We start from the raw sequence: 21264 nt of genomic DNA on the forward strand, positions 1-21264 counted from the left end.
TGCACCCACAACCTTCTGACTCACGAGAGAGCTACCCGCTGAGCCACGGCTGACGCACAAATGGCTGTGACACTGGAGTTCAGATCTCTCCACAGCAAGTTGTTAAATTGATATCAATGACCACGAAAGGTGCCAGATTATCATAAGAACCCAACCGGTTGACTAATGTCCTTCAGAGGAGGGAACCTTCCACCCTTACCTGGGCTGGACCTACATGAGCTCTGTCCCATACGACAGGGTTGATTCATAATGACCTTTTGAAGTGCCCAACAAGTTACTCAGTTACTAAAAAAATCCCTTGTGTGTGGGGGAGGAAAAAAAAGACCCACCACCACTTTCTTGGGGAATAAGAGCTGGGCAATAAATGCAGCATTGCCAGCTTCACTTAGGAGCAGCCACAACTTGCATTTATTTAAGCGCCTTTAACGTGGAAAAACGGCCCAAGGTTCTTCACGGAAGGGCAATCAAAAAAAAATCCCCAGAACAATTAAAAAAAAAGAAGCTGAATGTGTTGTGGAATCCCCGAATTTTACGACACAGAAAGGTGTGGCATGTGTTCCGAAAAAGTAGTAACTTGATCAGTACAATTCTAAGAATGTTTCCAATGGCTGGAGGGGTCAATAACCAGAGGGCACAGATTGAAGGTGATTGGCAAAAGGACCAGAGGCGACCTGAGGAAAAACTTTTTAACGCAACGAGTGGTTAGGATCTGGAATGCACTGCCTGATGGGGTGGTGGAGGCAGATTCAGTAGTAGCCTTCAAAAGGGAATAGAATACTTGAAGGAGAAAAAATTGCAGGGATATGAGGAAAGAGCCGGGGGGAGTGGGACTAACTGGAGTGATCTTCGAAAGAGCCGGCGCAGACTCGATGGGCCGAATGGCCTCCTCCTGTGCTGTCCGATTCTATTCTGGAAAGGACTTGCATTTATAAAACTAACATCCCTCTTCCCTCGAGAGGACCAATGCACTGTTGAAAATGCACTGGAGCGATTTGCTGTGCAGTTTATACAGCAGCTGATGAATGGAATTATTTTGGCTGCTGATCTAGCAATACAGCAACAAATGGCTTGTTGCAGGAGAATGCATAAAAAACACTTTTTTTTACACCTCCGGACCGAGCTCACAGCGGGCTTTGTACGAAAGAATTTTTCGGGACAAAATTAGCCCGTCGTTTGATTTGGCATCTGACCAGTGTATCCCATCCTAGAGTTCACCGGGGAGGTCATCCACTGTTCAGTTTGTGTGTTTTTAAAAATATTATTTAATGGAGATGTGAATGTATTTCAATTTGTATAGAAAAGTTAACAAGGAGATGTGACCTGTTCTTGCAGTTTTTGCAAGCGTCGCACTTGCTTCCTGTCGCACTTAAGCTAATCCTCTTACCTGCCCTGAACACTTCCATGGGAGGTCTGCTAGTATGCGATCTATATAGGAACAGGAGGAAGCCATTCAGCTCCTCAAGCCTGTTCTGCCATTCAATTAGATCATGGCTGATTTCATCTCCATTTACTTGTCTTTGGTCCATATTGCTTGATGTCATTACCTAACAAAAATCTTTCGAACTCTGTATTGAAAATTTATAGTGAGCCCCCCCAGCATCCGCAGCCTTTAGGGGGAAGGGAGTTCCAGATTTCCGCTACCGTTTGTGTGATATGTTTTTCTGTTGCTGTATTCTGTTACCATGAGAGTTTCGGTATTAATAAAATTCTACAATAACTGTGAACGTGCAGCTCCATCTAATGGTCACTGCACGAGCACAAACCACATACTGTAACAATAGAGCTCATCAAGGATATGATCGTATAGTGGTTGTTACTGGACTAATAATCCAGAGACTGCGAGTTCAAACCCCACCATGGCAGTTTGAGAATCTGGGAATAAAAAGCTGATGTTAAAAAAAAAAGTGACCGTGAAGCTGTCGGATTGTGGTTCAAATCCAACTACAGGAAACTCTCGTTTAAACGACACCTAAATATCCGGAATTCTCTATTAACCGGCAAAATTCATACTCCGAAAACAACACCTCAATAACCGGCAATGTTGCCGAGTCCGAGTCTCCCGCGGTGGCCGAGTTAGTCAGTGGGGGTAGTTCTCCAAACTGCCACTACTCGGCTTCTTGGCACTGTCAGAAGTCGGAACACCTCAATAACAGGAGTCTGACTCTTCTGCGCTGCCGGTAGTCTCTTCCGATCCGCCATTTTTGTGTCTCTCCCGCGCTGCCGGTAGTTATGGATTACCCTCAACTGGCAGTACTGTACTTAATCAAGCATCTTCCACCATCCATTTAACACAACATTCTGTAGGTGAGTACCCAATTACTGTATACTGCGCATTTCTTGATTTTTTTTATTTTTGTTTGTTAAAAATAGCCTCAGTAGATAACCCTCTCCGTTATCCGAAATTTTTAATCAACCGGCACCATCCCGGTCCTGTCGGTGCCAGATACGAAAGAGATTCCTGTAGTTGACGAATGTCCTTTAGGGAAGGAAACCTGCCACCCTTGCCCCATCTGGCCTATACGTGACTCCAGTCCCACACCAACGTGGTTGACTTTTAACTACCCCTGAAGCGCTGTAGCGAGTCAAATCAGTTGTATCAAAAAGATACCACCTTCTTGTCTGCGAATGCCGGCCTTGCTAGCGATGCCCACACCCCGAGAATTGTGTTGCTGACGCCTTTACTAAACAGCAGAAGAATTTTGTACATTCTGTTAAGATATTCATTACCATTATTGCGCAATGTAATTTCAATGCCCTAAATGTTGAAATGAGGCACAGAAACCGGAAGGACAATGTGGGTACCCGATTCGCCCTTAGAAATGAGCAAACAAGTGACTTGGCGCCTTTCACGAGCTCGGGACATCCCAAAGCGCTTTGCAGCCAATGAAGTACTTTGAGTGTAGTCACTGTTGTAATGTAGGAAACGCGGCAGCCAATTTGTGAACAGCAATGTGATAATGACCAGATCATCTGTTTTAATGATGTTGGTTGAGGGATAAATGCCCAGGACACCGGGGAGAACTCCCTCGCTGTTCTTTGAAATAGTGCCGCGGGATCTTTTACGTCCACCTGAGAGAGCAGATGTCTCATACAGCAGAGGTTTAACGTCTCATCCGAAAGACGGCACCTCCGACAGTGCAGCACTCCCTCGTTACTGCACTGGAGTGTCGGCCTAGATTTTTGTGCTCAAGTCTCTGGAGTGGGACTTGAACCCACAACCTTTTCACTCAGAGGTGAGTGTGTTACCCGCTGAGTCACGGCTGATATTTCCTGTTGGGAAGTGTGGTCAGTGTCACTCGGAGACTCCAGAATTATTGACCAGCTCCAAATCCCATTGTTGCAAAAAAGAAAAAGTTTTGGGGAATAAAAGTTGGAATTGCAGAGCAGATCAATCTGGATCTTGGAAAGATCAAAAGATATAAATAAATGCAGCACCAGACCACAACTCAAAAGTGTTTTACATAATGAATTACCTTTTGGAGCACAGTGTCACATAGACAAACAGTCTGTCGTACTTCAAAATGCCCATGTGGCTTTGTTTTAAACACAAATTAGGATTTATTTAAAATGTGAGAGCATCTTTCAGGGTTCACCTGAAGCTGTGAAATCTTTTCTTTTATAAAAACAGGTGCTGTTTGATGATATTGGTTCCTCGATGTTCAAAATCTCCAGCCCACAGCTGAGGTTCCGGCTCATGTCCTCCTTTTTGCAATTGCTGGGAATTCCAGCGGGGTTCGGCCTCCCTCCCTCCTGCCTGAATGTGGCGCTGGATGAGCCCGGCCTGTTTGACAGCGGGAAAGGCGGTGAGAGACCACTGGCTTGGTCTGACTCTCCAGCCTCTGGGGCCAGCGCTGTCGGGTTCATGGCTGCAATGCCCGATCAGAAGAAAGCAGCTGGACACTGCAAAGAAGGGGAGGACTTCATACGGATGGCGTTTCACCAAGCCTTGCCCCTATTTGCCGGGGAAGAGCGGTCGGACCTTGCACTGAGCTGGCTGCAGTACGAGAAATCAAAGGTAGGAACACGCAATGATCTGGAGATTACATAGAATATACAGCACAGAAACAATGCATTTGGCCCAACCAGTCCATGCGGCGTTTATGCTCCACTCGAGCCTCCTCTCATCTAACTCTATCAGCATAACCCTCTATTCCCTTCTCCCTCATTTGCTTATCTAACCGCTTCTTAAATGCATCCATACTGTTCGCCTTAACCACTCCCTGTGGTAGCGAGTTCCACATTCTCACCACTCTCTGGGTAAAGAAGTTCCTTCTGAATTACCTATTTGATTTCTTGGTGGAAACACTCTCTCTGTAGCTACTCATAATTTTACGTAGATTTAAGTAAGTCAGAAGCCTATTACGCCTTTGTTCTATTTGGTATCTTTATCCTCTCCTGAAGTCGTTGACTCTGCTTTTCCATTGCCACCAAACCCCCTTCTAGTTCTTTGCCCGAGTGACCATTCTTTGTGTGAGTGCAGAGTGGTTGGCTATTCCACCATGGAGGGCCTCACATGCAAGTCCTGGCCACTCCTCCCCTGATATCTACAGGCATGCACTTTCTAGCAGGTTTCACTAGATGGTGATGAAAATCCGGCTTATTGATTTTTTTTTATCCCCGCCACCCTCCTGCAGGGGAGGGGTGAGGGGGGGGGGGGCAGGTTGTCCGATTGTAGCACCCTGACTGCCCCAGTTAATGCCGCAACAGATTGGTTATTTCACTGCAGTGCTGAGGGAGTGCCGTCTTTTGGATGAGACATTAAACCGAGGCCCCGTCTGCTCTCTCAGGTGGACGTAAAAGATCCCATGGCACAACTTCGAAGAAGAGCAGGGGTGTTCTCCCCAGTGTCCTGCCAATATTTATCCCTCAATCAATATCACTAAAACAGATTATCTGGTCATTTATATCATTGCTGTTTGTGGAACCTTTCTGTACACAAGTTGGCTGCCGCGCTTGCTGACGTAACCATACACTTCAAAAGTACTTAATTGGCTGTGAAGCACTTTGAGACATCCTGTGAATGTGAAAGAACAAATATAAGAACTTAAGAAGCAGGAGTAGGCCATACGGCCCCTCTAGCCTGCTCCGCCATTCAATAAGATCATAGCTGACCTTTGACTTCAACTCTCTCTTCCTGCCCGATCCCCATATCCCTCGATTCCCCTAGAGTCCAAAAATCTATCTATCTCAGCCTTGAATATACTCAACGACTCAGCATTCACAGCCCTCTGGGGCAGAGAATTCTAAAGAGCCACAACCCTCGGAGTGAAGAAATTCCTCCTCGTCTCAGTCTTAAATGGCCGACCCCTGAGACTATGCCTCCTAGTTCTAGACTCTCCAGCCAGGGGAAACAATCTCTCAGCATCTATCCTGTCAATCCCCCTCAAAATCTTATGTTTCAGTGAGATCACCTCTCATTCTTCTAAACTCCAGAGAGTAAAGGCTCAATCTCTCCTCATAGGACAGCCCTCTCGTCCCAGGAATCACTGTCGACACTCACTGTCCAGGTTCCCATGGAGACCGGGCATGTGGGTGAGGTGCAAGAAGGTGAAGGGCATCCTTAGATTTGCGTTTCCCCACCCACAAGTCGGTGCTTTCAGGAGAGGAGGACCAGAAATTGGGGGGGTGGGATGTCGGGCGTGGATTTGGCAAAAATTTTTACAAAAAATCATTGTGTGTGTCTGTTAACTGACAGGTTGTGCGGAACCTGCAGCTCAGGAGCAAGAAGCTACTGAAATCTCAGGGCAAGAGAAGCAAGAGACTAGCCAAAAGCCTTCTGAAGGAGACTGAAAACAGGAACAATCTGGCCCTGTGGAAGGAGTACGCCCACTTGGAATGGCTACTGGGCAACGTGGAGGATTCGCGAAAGGTCTTTGACATGGCCATTGCTATGGCTGTCACTCAGGGCCTGAAGAGCTCCCCGCTGTGTGACCTCTGCTTCCTCTATGCCTCGCTGGAGCTGGACTTAATGGGGAGCGTCACAGGGTCAACGACATGTCGAGCGGTTTACATCCTAACCAAATTTGCCCAGGGCAACGCCTATTCGCCTTACGCTGGTGAAGTGCTGCCAGTTAATGTGCTTAAGGCTCGGAAAATCTACGAGCATTCTTTGCAGGACTGTTTAACCAATGACTTAACTTCACCAGGGCAACAGAGGCCTGGTCAGCTGGTAAGCCTCGTAGGTTGCTTTGCTCTCTGCCAGTACCTCACAGTGGGTGTTCAGGCTGCTGACGCTCTCTACAGGCAGGCTTCTGAAAGGCTTGTAGGCCTCTCACCAGACAAAATAAAACCCAACGAGAGCGCTTGGGGACACAGTGTGACCTCTGCCTCCGAGAGGCTGACCATGATGCACGTGACGCTGCTGAGGTACCACATGAAGGCCAGCGTGTACCCCTTGGGTCCTCTTCGCGAGACACTTGCACATGCTTTGAGGCGGTATCCTGGCAACCATGATCTCTGGAAGCTGTATGTTCAGGTTGAAAACCAGTCTCACAATGCCAGCAGAGCCAGGAGGTTCTTTGACAGCATCACCAGGACTGCGAAAGACTTGATACTACCGTGGTTGTTTGCAATCCACGCAGATGAGCGGAGGAAGGAGCGTGTAGATTCTGTGCAGAGGTAAGAACTGGTCTGAAGCCACGTATCTCATGAGCTGTACGCTGACGACACCCAGCTCTACCTCACCAGCACCACCTCTCGCAACCCCTCCGCTGCCTCTGATTTGTCACACTGCTTGTCCGACATCCGGTTCTGGATGAGCAGAGATTTCCTGCAATTAAATATTGGGAAGACCGAAGCCATTGTCTTCGGTCCCCACCACAAACTCTGCTCCCTAGCCACCGACTCATCCCTCTCCCTGGTCACTGACTGAGGCTGAACCAGACCGTTCGCAACCTTGGTGTCGTATTTGACCCTGAGATTAGCTTCTGACCCCATATCCTCTCTATCATCAAGACCACCTACTTCCACCTCCGTAACATCGCCCATCTCTGCCCTTGCCTCAGCTCAGCTGCTGCTGAAACCCTCATCCATGCCTTTGTTATGTCTATACTCGACCCAAGTCCCGTTCACCCTCAATTTTAAAATTCTCATCTTTGTTTTCAAATCCCTCCATGGCCTCACCTTCCTTCTGTAACCTCCTCCAGCCCCACAACCCTCCAAGATCGCTGCGCTCTTCCAATTCTTGCCTCTTACGCATCCCTGATTTTAATCGCTCCACCATTGGTGGCTGTGCCTTCAGCTGCCTAGGCCCAAAGCTCTGGAATTCCCTCCCTAAACACCTCTGCCTCACTACTTCTCTCCCCCTACCTCTCTACTCCTTTAAGATGCTCCTTAAAACCTACCTCTTTGACCAAGCTTTTAGTCACCTGTCCTAACATCTCCTTACATGGCTCAGTGTCAAATTTTGTCTGAAAACAGTCATGTGAAGCACCTAAGGACGTTTTACTACTTTTAAAGGCGCTATATAAATGCAAGTTGTTGTCAAGTTCACATCTTCTACGCGCTGAAGAAACAGGGAGAGAGTAGCGAATGCAAGAATATTCTGCCCAATAAAATTCAACACTTTTTTCCTTTCCACCCATTTTCTGCTCTCCGGACGAGGTCGACTGTTTCCATGGACACAAGTTGCCCCCTGGTACCTACTCTGTATGTTGAATAAGCCTTGACCAAGTGTGTTGGCAGGCTCTCGGGTCGTGGGGGCAACACAGCATGCACTTCCGGCAGGGATGCCGAGACCAGTTGTAGCACAACCTTTTGCTGCTCTACATGCGAGCTGGGTTTTCTTGTACACGAGACACAGAAAGTTAACATGCAGATACAGCAAACATTTAGGAAATCAAATGGTATGTTAGCCTTGATTACAAAAGGATTGTAGTACAAAAGTAAAGAAGTCTTATGCAATTATATAGGGCCCTGGTGAGACCACCCCTGGAGTATTGTGCACAGTTTTGGTCTCCTTACCTTAGGAAGGATATACTTGCCATAGAGGGAGTGCAATGAAGGTTCACCAGACTGATTCCTGGGATGGGGGGATTGTCCTATGAGGAGAGATTGAGTAGACTAGGCCTATATTCCTTAGGGTTTAGAAGAATGAGAGGTGATCTCATTGAAACATATACAATTCTTAAGGGCTTGACAGGGTAGATGCAGGGAGGATGTTTCCCCTGGCTGGGGAGTCTAGAACCAGGGGTCACAGTCTCAGAATAAGGGGTCGGCCATTTAGGACTGAGATGAGGAGAAATTTCTTCACTCAGGGTGGTGAATCTTTGGAATTCTCTGCCCCAGAGGGCTGTGGAGGCTCAGTCGTTGAGTATATTCAAGACAGAGATTGATAGATTTTTGGATACCAAGGGATGTCTGGATAGTGTGGGAAAGTGGAGTTGAGGTCGAAGATCAGCAATGATCTCATTGAATGGCAGAGCAGGCTCGAACAGCTGAATGGCCGAATCCTGCTCCTATTTCTTATGTTCTTACGGTGCTATTATTCACCGGCTAAATCTCGCTGAGCTATTTGGCGAAGCCATTTAAAAACGTGTGTTGAGTTTGACCTGTGACTACATCTTCAGTATTCCATCTTCTGATTGATTTAAAAATTGGCATGTCAATAGACCGCGACACCAAAATTGGCCCCCAAAAGTTTTATACATTTCCAAAGCTTTAGGACAGTGATGAGCAGCAATTGAATTTAGTAAGGTGAGGGAGATGGGGAGATTTTTTTAGGCAAATACGTAAATCGTGTTCAAGGGAGCTTGGGCGAGCAGGAGGGACACGAGAAAAAATTTGGAGCAGGGAGCGCGAGAGGGAAAATGAGAGGATGAGGAATCTGGAAGAGGTGAAACTTGAGTTTTAGTGAGAAACCGTAGCCAAGGGTCGGATGACGAGATGGGATTGGCACCGATTCAAGGAGATCACGAGTGTTGGAGAAACGGGGGATGGCGGGAGGAGAGCAAGCCGCAGATGTGGTTTACAGAGGCTGTGAATCTCTGGGCCGCACTTGGGAATAATATTCCTGCTGTCTGGAGCGATTAGCCGTTATCGGAGGAAGGACTGGTCACTTATTTCTCAATCCTCTCCCCTCAGGGCAGATGTTGGGCTCGTGCACAGCACTCTCCCAGAAACGGGCCTCACCAATCGGATCAGGGCACTGTTTGAGCACGCTGTGCAGACTGAGGCTGGTGCGCACTGCGTTTTACTCTGGAGGATGTACCTGCACTTTACGGTAAGGGCGAACTGCGGGCATTGGTGCCGTCAGTGGGAGGAGCCGCCTGTTCTCCAGCCACATTTACAGTTTGCATTCGTATAACATCCTTACCGTGCCTGTGAACCCTTCAAATTATAACCCTAGAGGTTAACTGAGCTAACCCTAGGTGTGGATCTGGCACTTAAAGATTGCCGACACAATTATTACTGTGTGGCGGAGCCACTAAGGGACTCCGATCAATTGTATATAATTCCCTTTAATAATATGTTGGCTACCGCCTGAGTCTGTATCTTTGTTTTCACTGTTTACATGTACAGAGCGCGATCACTTTAATAGCGCGGGTAAACGCGATGACGTCACGCCGTTCATCACGTGATCCCCCACCGGCGGGAAAAACATCATGACGTCGGCCACGGGACCGCCCAAGCAGTCCTCGTGGAGCCTCCGAACTGACTAGACCTATATTCGATGTTCTCCTGTAATTATCCATTAAACTCTGTTAGTTTTCATTAAACCTCGTTTATTTGATTGCCTGAGTCTTTTGATAGGAACTAGACATTCCTACAACTGCAAATTAGCTGTTAAACTTTGGTTATAAATCATAGTATCATACAGCACAGAAGGAGACCATTCGGCCCATCGGTGCTATGTAATTAGTCACACTCCCCTAGTCTTTTCCCATAGGCAGATGACCACCTTCTGTGCTGTATGATTCTATTCAATAAATGGGCAAGCATTGCTGGGCCTGGTCTCTCTCTCTCTCTCTCTCTCTCTCTCTCTCTCTACATGCATTTGCAGTTAAAAGTTCATCTTTACATCTAATACATTCTCCTTAGAGCAGAGAAGGCTATGAGGAGGCTTGATAGAGGTGTTTAAAATTATGAAGGGTTTAGATAGAGTAAATAAAGTTAAACTTTCCAATGGCTGAAGGGCCGATGACAAGAGAGCATAGATTTAAGGTGACTGGCAAAAGAACCAGAGGCGACATAAGGGAAAACTTTTTTTACGCAACGAGTGGTTAGGATTTGGAAGGCACTGCCTGATAGGGTGGAGGAGGCAAATTCAAGAGTAGCCTTCGGAAGGGAATTGGATAAATACTTGCAGGAGAAAAAATTACAGGAATATGGGGAAAGAGCGAGTGGGACTAACTCTGCGAAAGAGCTGGTGCAGACTCGATGGGCCGAATGTCCTCCTTCTGCGCTGTCCTATTCTACGATTCTATGTGGTGTGGACTAGCACTCCTCGTCCTGTACTGCAGTGGGGAGCGGGGAGCAGATTGTCTGTCCGAGAGTTCCTGCCTACCTGCAGCATGACCTCGTTTCACAGGCTGACCCCGAGATGCAGCGAGTCCATACCTTCGAGCGCCGGTCAGGGAGGGACCCACCTGGGTTTGTGACACCAGCGGGGATAAATGCGATTAACCTTCATTAAAATCAGGAAATAAAACACCCTCCTCCTTTCTAACCACCCACCATAATTTTGTTCCCATCCTCGATTGCGTGCAGTTCACTGCTGAAGTGTTCCTATTGATAACGTGTTCCGGTTCTAATGTAATTTTTTTCCCTTCAACCCTCCAATAAAACAGGCTGCTCAAGGAAATGTTGAGCGAAGTAAGGGTGTGTTTTACAGAGCACTGCAGGACTGTCCATGGGCGAAGGTAGGGCAGCAATTAAGGCTCCTAGCCTTTAACTAACTTTGCGCCTCGGGTCACCAGACTGTTGTTTTTGTGTACCATGACTAACTAACATTTTCGATGTTGTGTACAGCGGAATGCAGTGCGCACTCTCGCCTCTGGGTCAGATGGTTATGGGCTCGAGTAGGAACAGGAGTACGCCATTCTGCCCCTTGGATCTGTTCCGCCGTTCAGTTAGATCATGGCTCATCTGCACCTCAAGTCCCATTTATCCCACATTTTGTTCTGTATCCCTTGATACCCTCACCCGCTCTCAGTCTTGATAATTTCAATTGATTCAACAGCCTTTTGGGGGGAAGAGAGTTCCAAATTTCCACTACCCTTTGCTTGAAAAAGTGCTTCTTGGTTTCACTCCTAACACTAACAACTTTTGTCGTGTGTAGTCACGGTTGTAATGTAGGAAACGCGGCAGCTAATTTGCAGTAAGGTCCCACAGACAGCAATGAGGAAATGACCATTTTGGCTGAGGGATAAATATTGGCCACGACACCAGGAAAACATTCTGCTTTTCCTCAAATAGCACCGCACGATCTTTTACATCCACCTGAACAGATGGGGTCTTGGGTTCACGTCTCATCCACGGGGCGACACTTCCGACAGTGCAGCACTCCCTCAGCACCGCACTGGAGTGTCGGCCTCGATTTTTGTGCTCAAGTCTCTGGAGTGGGACTTGAACCCACGACCTTCTGACCCAGTGGCGCAAGATCTACCAACTGAGCCACAGCTGCTGTGGGGAGACTGTGGTAAACCACTGTTAACCCTGTACATGTCTGTGTGGTAAACCACTGTTAACTCTGTACTAGTCCAGGCATGGCTCCACCCCTAAGCCCGGGTATAAAGGTGACTCATCACCCTTCCCCCGGGAGCTCTTAGGATGGATCCACTAGCAGAGGCATGCTCCAGTTCTTAGTCAATAAAAGCCTACTTTGTATAAGTTCAACTCGTAGTCTTTGGTGTTGTTCTGGCAAAATAACCAAGTACCTTCTTCCTTGTTCCTCAGGTCCTGTACCTGGATGCAGTTGGCCACTTACCTGGGCAGCTCCAAGAAATCGTGGACTTAATGACTGAAAAGGAGATCCGGATCCGGGTTCCTATCGAGGAGCTGGAAATTCTCATGGAAGATTGATCAGGAAAGAAAGAAGAACGAACGAACTTGCATTTCTATAGCGCCTTTCACGACCCCGGGATGCCCTAAAGCGCTTTACAGCCAATCAGTCACTGTTGTAAATGTAGGGAAATGAGGCAGCCAATTTGTGCACAGCAAGCTCCCACAAATAGCAATGAAATAAATGACCAGATAATGTATTGGTTGAGGGATGAATGTTGACCAGGACTGCTGTTATGTAGGTAAATATGGCAGCTGTTTCATCACTGCAAGATTCCCCCCCACCCCCCAGGAGCTAGATAAAGGACCAATTTGGTGATGCTGGTTAAGGGGGGCGGGATACGGGGAGAACCACCTGCTCTTCGAACAGTGCAGTGGGCAATGATCCTTTGAAGCTGCGCAACGCTCTAGGCCTCCTGCGCAGCCGGTGAGCTTATATATTGCAAAAAAAAGGGCGGATTTTTGAATGGGCCGTGCAGCCCAAAATAAATGACAGCAAACATTGGCCGTGGGATTTTTGAGGTCCACTAAAACCGGCAGACGGGGCCTCGGTTTAACGCCTCGGTTTAACGTCCCGTCCAAAGGATGGATTATCGGAACATTCAATAGTAGGATTTAAAAAAAAAAAAATTTGAATATTTATTTTGTAATAAATGACCGACATTTACAGTTGGTGTCGATTTGTATTTATATTGTTTGAGAAATAGAATAAAATTTACCGGTTATGTTTACCCAGTGAGGTGCGTGTCATGGCCGGTTGTTTATTCCTCAGTCCGTTCTTGGACACACTGGAAGTCTGATGTATGTGGGAAAGGAAGCTCCCATTATTATTAGAGGGGTGTTAAACCCTTTAAACCAACACCCTCACAGTCTTCATACTCATAGAATCATGGAATGATACAGCACAGAAGGAGTCCGTTTGGCCCATCGTGCCTGTGCCGGCTCTTTGAAGGAGCTATCCAATTAGTCCCACTCTCCCCCTGCTCTTTCCCCATAGCCCTGCAATTTTTCCCCTTCACGTATTTATCCAGTTCCCTTTTGAGAGTTACTGTTGAATCTGCTTCCACCGCCCTTTCAGGTAGTGTATTCCAGATCATCGCCCTTTAACTGAATTCAGTAAGTGTGTGGAGGGGTGAGGCTGCCCTTTGTATATTCTGTGTGTGGGTTCCCCTCTCAGCACCTGAAAGTGATTGTGGTTCCTTCACTGGCACACTTACAAAGTTGAAATTCAAGACTGTATTAAAGTTATGTATTGAGTTTCATCGGTCTATTTTTCGTTTGCCCGATTGGCACTAACAGGAGGATTTCTGATTCTGCTTTATTGACAGTAACATACTAAATACACATTAAATCCCTGGTGGGGTACAGTTCCATAGGTGCCAGCTGGCCTCTGCTACCTTTGGCCCTTGTTTGAGCTTGAATAGTGGGTGTCGGCATGCTGTTTCACTGGGGCCGACACTGCTGATCCTGATCCTATCCACACATGAATTATTATTTTAAATTAATTTATAGGATATGGGAGTCGCTGGCAAGGCCAGCATTTATTGCCCATCCCTAATTGCCCCCGAAGGTGGTGGTTGGTCTTCTTGAACCGCTGCAGTCCATGTGGTGAAGGTACTCCCACAGTGCTGTTGGAGAGTGTTCCAGGATTTCGACCCAGCGACGATGAAGGAACAGCGATATATATCCAAGTCAGGACGGTGTGTTGACTTGGAGGGGAACTTGGAGGTGGTGGTGTTCCCATGCGCCTGCTGCCCTTGTCCTTCTAGGTTGAAGAGGTCGTGGGTTTGGGAGTGCTGCTGAAGAAGCCTTGGCGAGTTGCTGCAGTGCATCTTGTAGATGGTACACACTGCAGTCACGGTACGCCGGTGGTGGAGGGAGTGGATGTTTAAGATGGTGGATTGGGTGCCAATCAAGCGGGCTGCTTTGTCCTGGATGGTGTCGAGCTTCTTGAGTGTTGTTGGAGCTGCACTCATCCAGGCAAGTGGAGAGTATTCCATCACACTCCTGACTTGTGCCTTGTAGATGGTGCCGATCATTTTCCAACAGGAGTTGCTGTTATGACGAGGGGCAATGCGGTCTTGATTTATTTTTTCTATTTTACTCTTCTGGGAGAGCCCTGGGACCTCTAAGCCTCAGTATCAAACTGGGGTTGGGGGTACATTTATTAATGGAGGCAGCAGAACCTGCTCATTTCTTTACCACATTTCATTCCTCCAATACTGGTTGACTGAAGAGGACATGAAGTTGTTGTAGTTTCGTATGACGGGGAAAAGCTTATAACGGGATGTAAAGTTTGGCTATCCATTCGATGGCCTGAGATGCCGAGGGGAGAAATTAGGTGCCTCCAGCAGCAGATCTCAGTGGGCAGGTTGATGTGATGTGTTCCATGGTCTGGGTCTCATGGCCACAGTCGCACTTCGGGTCATCCCTCGTCTTCCACTTGTGGAACAGGTGGCAGCATCGTCCGTGCCCTGTGCGGATTGGGTTGAACGCTGTCCACCGTCTTCGAGGGAGGTCGAAGCCAGGGACCACTGCTGTTGGGTCAGTGATGAGGTGTTGGTTCTTTATGTTGCATGCATCCCACGATTCCGTCCATCTGGATAGTGGGTCAATACCAGCTGCATGAATATTGGCTGCTGTTTCCCAGAATGGACGACACGATTTTAAGCGCTTTCGTGGTGGGTTTTTCAAATCTTCGTGAATGGGAAGGTTGATATTACTCATGATTTTTTCCATCTCACGGAGCACGGTGGCGTTGCGGCGAATGTCAGGCGAGGCATTCTGGGACAGCACCGGGAGCCACTCAGTTGGAGTGGACTTGAGCGTCCCTGACACAGTCCTCATGGCGTAGGACATGAAGTAGGTGTCGTTCTGTCATCACTTGTTAATATTCAGTGAGTTACTGAGCAGACTTGTAGCTATCCAATTGGATCTTACGCCACTCTCGAGATCCTGTCAGCACTGTGTGTTGGTGAAGGGTTGAAGGTTGTGTTTTCAACAACAATCACTTGCATTTATATACCGTCTTTAACATCATAAAACATCCCAAGTCGCTTCACAGGAGTGTAATCATAAACAAAATTTGACACCGAGCCACATGAGATATTAGGACAGGTGACCAGAAGCTTGGTCGAAGACGTAGGTTTTAATTGGCATCTTAAAGGAGGAGAGAGAGGCAGACGGAGAGGTTTAGGGGGGGAATTCCAGAGCATAGGGCCCCAGCACCTAGAGGCACAACTGCCAATGGTGTAATGAAAAACAGCAGAGATGCACAAGAGGCCAGAATTGGAGCAGTGTAGAGATCTCGGAGGGTTGTAGGGTAGGGGAAGGGGCGAGGCCATGGAGGGAATTGAAAACATGGATGAGAATTTTAAGAGCGAGGCATTTCTGGACCGGCGAGCCAATGTAGGTCAGCGAGCACGGGGGTGATGGGTGAACGGGACTTGGTGCGAGTTAGGACACGGGCTGCAGAGTTTTGGATGAGCTCAAGTTTGCGTAGGGTGGAATGTGGGAGGCCAGCCAGGAGTGCGTTGGAGTAGTCGAGTCTAGAGGTAACAAGGCATGGATGAGGGTTTCAGCAGCAGATGATCTGAGGCAGTGGTGGAGTCAGGCGATGTTACGGAGGTGGGAGTAGGGAAATGAGCTTCCGACCACATATCCGCAGCATAACTAAGACCGCCTATTTCTACCTCCGTAGCATCGCCCGTCTCCGCCCCTGCCTCAGCTCATCCGCTGCTGAAACCCTCATCCATGCCTTTGTTACCTCTAGACGTGACTATTCCAACACGCTCCTGGCTGGCCACCCACATTCTACCCTACGTAAACTTGAGATCATCCAAAACTCGGCTGTCCATGTCCTAACTCACACCAAGTCCCGTTCACCCATCACCCCTGTGCTCGCTGACCTACATTGGCTCCCAGTTAAGCAATGTCTCGATTTCAAAATTCTCATCCTTGTTTTCAAATCCCTCCATGGCCTCGCCCCCTCCCTATCTCTGAAACCTGTGCTCTAATTCTGCCCTCTTGAGCATCCCTGATTATAATCGCTCAACCATTGGTGGCCGTGCCTTCTGTTGCCGAGGCCCCAAGCTCTGGAATTCCCTGCCTAAACCTCTCCCTCTCTCTACCTCTCTTTCCTCCTTTAAGACACTCCTTAAAACCTACCTCTTTGACCAAGCTTTTGATCACCTACCCTAATTTCTCCTTGTGACTCGGTGTCATTTTTTTGTCTTTTAATACCCCTGTGCAGCACCATGGGACGTTTTACTACGTTAAAGGTGCTATATAAATACAAGTTGTTGTTGTTGTCTTGATGATGGAGAGGATATCCGAATGAAGGTAGAGTTAATCCTACCTTGGTTCACTTATTGCAAAATGAGATTTTGTTTCTGTCATCCCAGGAAAATTACTTCCAATTTTTTATTGCTCACTCGGCCATAGCGCGTTATCAGTAGCTCCCATTTCATTGCTGTAAAATAATCTAGTCACCGGTCCAAGCGTGAAGATTGGTTTCAACGCTCCCAATGTCCTGAAAGATTTTTATTACCTTTTTGTATTGGATTGGAAATTGGGTTTGTTTCCTGAGTGTGTGTTTTTTTTAAAGTGCTTGATGTGTAATTTGGCGCTTGAATTGTCCAACATAAACCAACTCTCTTTTAAGGATACAGCCACATCTCGGTCACCAGCAACCAGAACAACAACAACTTGCATTTATATAGCACTTTGAATGTAGAGAAACATCCAAATGAGTAATCAGACCAATATTGACAGAGTCACAGAAGGAGCAACAAGTGAGATAGTAGGCGGGGTGACTCAAAGTTTGGTAAAAGAGGTGGGATTTAAGGAGGAGAGAGGTTTAGGGAAGGAATTCCAGAATGTAGGGATTATATGGTTGAAGGCCAATGGTGGAGCGAAGAGAGCGTGGGATGCAGAAGAGGCCAGAGTTGCAGGAATGCTCCAGTAAATCAATCGACGCCCTTCAGATCATCAACAACAACTTGCATTTGTATAGTGCCTTTAATATAATAAAACGTCCCCGGGTGCTTCACAGCAGTGTAATTAAACAAAATTTGACACCGAGCTATATAAGGAGATATCAGGACAAGTGACCAAAAGCTTGGTCAAAGAGGTAGGTTTTAAGGAGCGTCAATCCCCAATTTTCCTTTGTTTCACCATTGGCGGCTGTGCCTTCAGCTGCCGAGGGCTATAGGCTCTGGAATTCCCTCCCTAAACCTCTCGCTCCTACTTTAAGACGCTCCTTAAAACCTACCTCTTTGCCAAGCTGTTAGTCAACTGTCCTAATATCTCCTTAAGTGGCTCGGCGTCATATTTTGTTTGATGATAAAATCTGTGAAGCGCCTTGGGATGTTTTAGTATGTTAAAGGCGCTATGTAAATGCAAGTTGTTTTGTTAGGTGGTACCATCAACTTCGGTCAGAATACTGTATCTACAGTAACCCTATAGCCTGAAGTTTACTGCACTTATTCTGCTAGAGCAAACCAAACACTAATCCCACAGCCCCGCTCTCTTCCCACAGCTCTGTATCTTCCTTTGCTTCAAATGTTTTATCTACTCTTCCCTTAAAAGATGCAATGATCTCGTCTTCAGTCACTCCCTGTGGCAAAGCGTTTCATGCTCTCTGTGTATAAAAAAAAAGCTCCTAACCTCTGCCCTCCCTCTCTTAGAGCCAATTTTACATTAGTGAGACAACAGACAATGCTGGAAATACTCAGCAGGTCAGGCAGCCTCTGTGGAGAGAGAAACCGAGTTAACGTTTCAGGTCGATGACCCTTCGTCAGAACTGGAAAAAGTTAGAGAAGTAACAGATTTTTAAGCAAGTGCAGGGGCAGGGAAAGGGGGGAGGGGAGGAAAGAACAAAAGGGAAGGTCTGTGATAGGATGGAAGGCCGGAGAGATTAAAAGACAAAAGGGATGATGGTGTGAGGCAAAAGGAGATGGTAATGGGACAAGTTAAGAAACAAAAGATGGCTCTAGATGAGGTGTAAATGGCAACGGCAGAATGATCGACAGTTGCCATGAGAGAGAAAAAAGAAAACATGGGGGCCGAGGTTATGGTCTGAAATTGTTGAACTCGGTGTTGAGTCCGGAAGGCTGTAAAGTGCCTAATCGAAAGATGAGGTGCTGTTCCTCGAGCTTACGCTGAGCTTCATTGGAACAGTGCAAGAGGCCGAGGACGGTGAGGTCAGAGTGGGAATGGAGCGGAGAATTAAAGTGACAGGCGACCGGAAGCTCGGGGTCACCCTTATGGACTGAACGGAGGTGTTCCGCAAAGCGGTCACCCAATCTGCGTTTGGTCTCCCCAGTGTAGAGGAGACCACATCGTGAGCAGCGAATACAGTATACTAAATTGCAAGAAGTACAAGTAAATCGCTGTTTCACCTGGAAGGAGTGTTTGGGGCCCTGGACAGTGGAAAGGGAGGAGGTGAAAGGGCAGGTGTTGCATCTCCTGCGCTTGCACGGGAACGTGCCGGGTGAAGGGGAAGGGGTGTTGGGGGTGATTGGGGAGTGGACCAGGGTGTCACGGAGGGAGCGGTCCCTTCGGAATGCTGAAAGGGGACAATGCTTTCTCCCCTGCAGGGATGCACCCCACCCACCCAATCCCACCGATATAAGATGGCAACATACAAGGCTTAGGACCACCTCTCTCCTTCCCACCCCCCCCCCCACCGCCCAAGGTACTTGATACACCAGCACAGAGCACTGCTAAGCTTCCCACGGCTTGCCCACCTATGACTACAAAGTCACTGCAACGTCAAAGAAACAAGAAGGTGTCATGCCCTCAAAACGGGAGGGAACGTGTGTGAGCGACGCCTATTTGGGTGCCAGAGAAGATTTGCGGGAAGTTACCTTCATGTTGCTCTCACTCTTGTTGTGGTGGACTTTTACTGCGATGGAGAGCATGTTTGGGCTCTCTGTACCAACTCCCACTGAAGCAGCAGCCTGCTTGGTCAAAGCACCCTCCTCAGACTGGTAGATGGTGGGTTCGGGCCATAGAGGCCAAGACTTGCTGGGGAGTTTCACATCGCCGGGGGCACACACATCCTCGACCACTCCTGCAAAGGACGAGAAGACAGGCTGAGAAAACCAGAGCTAGACTCTGTGCTCTAAGAATACCATAATAATCAGCGCGCACGGGTAACTTTTCGGCGTGGTTACGAGTCCCTTCATTTACATACGGCTTATCACGTTGGAATATCTCAAAGCATTTCTGTAGTGAACTGATTTTAATGCTGACTAACACTAGCCATTCTGTGCCAGAAATGTCCAGCACATTGCCGCGAGACGATGAGCAGTTGGTCTATTTTATGGTGGTGTTGGTTGAGGGAGGAATGTTACACTAGACACCAGCAGAGCTCCCTGCTCTTTTTTGGAATAACACCGTAGGATCTTGCAACACTTTTGGCTCAGTTGCTACATGCACCACCCAAGTGGTCCTGAATCATCCACACCATGGCTTCCCAGGATTGATCCTGGACTGTGCTAAGTTAGCCGTGGTCTTGGGGTGGAGGGTGTCGAGGCTCACCCATTAAGAATGGCCACTTGAGCAAGGCAGTAGAGTGCTGTTGCTCCCTACCCCAGTGAGAGTCAGCACATTCAGGAGAGGAGGGGATTGTATGCCAGTGAGAGTCAGCATCTTCAGGAGAGGAGGGGACCCATACCCCAGTGAGAGTCAGCACCTTCAGGAGAGGAGGGGACCCGTACCCCAGTGAGAGCACCTTCAGGAGAGGAGGGGACCCATACCCCAGTGAGAGTCAGCACCTTCAGGAGAGGAGGGGACCCGTACCCCAGTGAGAGCACCTTCAGGAGAGGATGGGACCCATACCCCAGTGAGTGTCAGCACCTTCAGGAGAGGAGGGGACCCATTCCCCAGTGAGAGTCAGTACCTTCAGGAGAGGAGGGGACCCGTACCCCAGAGAGAGTCAGCACCTTCAGGAGTGGATGGGACCCATTCCCCAGTGAGTGTCAGCACCTTCAGGAGAGGAGGTGACCCGTACCCCAGTGAGAGTCAGCACCTTCAGGAGAGGAGGGGACCCGTACCCCAGTGAGAGTCAGCACCTTCAGGAGGGGAGGGGACCTGTACCCCAGTGAGAGTCAGCACCATCAGGAGAGGAGGGGACCTGTACCCCAGTGAGAGTCAGCACCATCAGGAGAGGAGGGGGCCTGTACCCCAGCGAGAGTCAGCACCTTCAGGAGGGGAGGGGACCTGTACCCCAGTGAGAGTCAGCACCTTCAGGAGGGGAGGGGACCCGTACCCCAGTGAGAGTCAGCACATTCAGGAGAGGAGGGGACCCGTACCCCAGTGAGAGCACCTTCAGGAGAGGAGGGGACACATACCCCAGTGAGTGTCAGCACCTTCAGGAGAGGAGGGGACCCATTCCCCAGTGAGAGTCAGTACCTTCAGGAGAGGAGGGGACCCGTACCCCAGAGAGAGTCAGCACCTTCAGGAGTGGATGGGACCCATTCCCCAGTGAGTGTCAGCACCTTCAGGAGAGGAGGTGACCCGTACCCCAGTGAGAGTCAGCACCTTCAGGAGAGGAGGGGACCCGTACCCCAGTGAGAGTCAGCACCTTCAGGAGGGGAGGGGACCTGTACCCCAGTGAGAGTCAGCACCATCAGGAGAGGAGGGGACCTGTACCCCAGTGAGAGTCAGCACCATCAAGAGAGGAGGGGGCCTGTACCCCAGTGAGAGTCAGCACCTTCAGGAGAGGAGGGGACCTGTACCCCAGTGAGAGTCAGCACCATCAGGAGAGGAGGGGGCCTGTACCCCAGTGAGAGTCAGCACCTTCAGGAGGGGAGGGGACCTGTACCCCAGTGAGAGTCAGCACCTTCAGGAGGGGAGGGGACCTGTACCCCAGTGAGAGTCAGCACCATCAGGAGAGGAGGGGGCCTGTACCCCAGTGAGAGTCAGCACCTTCAGGAGAGGAGGGGACCTGTACCCCAGTGAGAGTCAGCACCTTCAGGAGAGTAGGGGACCCATACCCCAGTGAGAGTCAGCACCTTCAGGAGAGGAGGGGATCTGTACCCCAGTGAGAGTCAGCACCTTCAGGAGGGGAGGATATAAATTGGGTGCGATGAGGGAATGAATTGCCCTGTACCTAGAGGCACAGAGGTAAAGCACCCTGGAGCAGCAACATTTCGTCCCACACAGTAGTAGGACATGAGTTTAAGTCTCCAGCACACAGCAAGTTCATGAAGCAAGAAAGTAACTTCAAAATAAGTTAATCTTAGCAGGAGATTGTAG

At 48.6% G+C, this 21264-nt stretch overlaps 1 protein-coding gene and 1 pseudogene across 1 annotated transcript in view; one reads left to right on the forward strand and one right to left on the reverse strand.

Moving 5' to 3' along the window:
• nrde2 (NRDE-2, necessary for RNA interference, domain containing) overlaps positions 1–12739 on the forward strand; it is a 79596-nt gene extending 66857 nt beyond the window's left edge. Inside the window, exons 10-14 of the mRNA XM_086004173.1 lie at positions 3629–4015; positions 5696–6618; positions 9082–9220; positions 10788–10859; positions 11896–12739. Coding sequence (XP_085860299.1) covers positions 3629–4015; positions 5696–6618; positions 9082–9220; positions 10788–10859; positions 11896–12021 — 1647 coding nt within the window. The 3' untranslated portion in view covers positions 12022–12739. The remainder of the gene's footprint in view (positions 1–3628; positions 4016–5695; positions 6619–9081; positions 9221–10787; positions 10860–11895) is intronic.
• Positions 12740–18833: 6094 nt separating this feature from the next.
• LOC147109053 (autophagy-related protein 2 homolog B-like) overlaps positions 18834–21264 on the reverse strand; it is a 131323-nt pseudogene continuing 128892 nt past the window's right edge.

The sequence above is a fragment of the Somniosus microcephalus genome, chromosome 12 (assembly GCF_052327205.1).
Source record: "Somniosus microcephalus isolate GS21.2 chromosome 12, FLI_Smic_1.0, whole genome shotgun sequence".
NCBI lineage: Eukaryota > Metazoa > Chordata > Chondrichthyes > Squaliformes > Somniosidae > Somniosus > Somniosus microcephalus.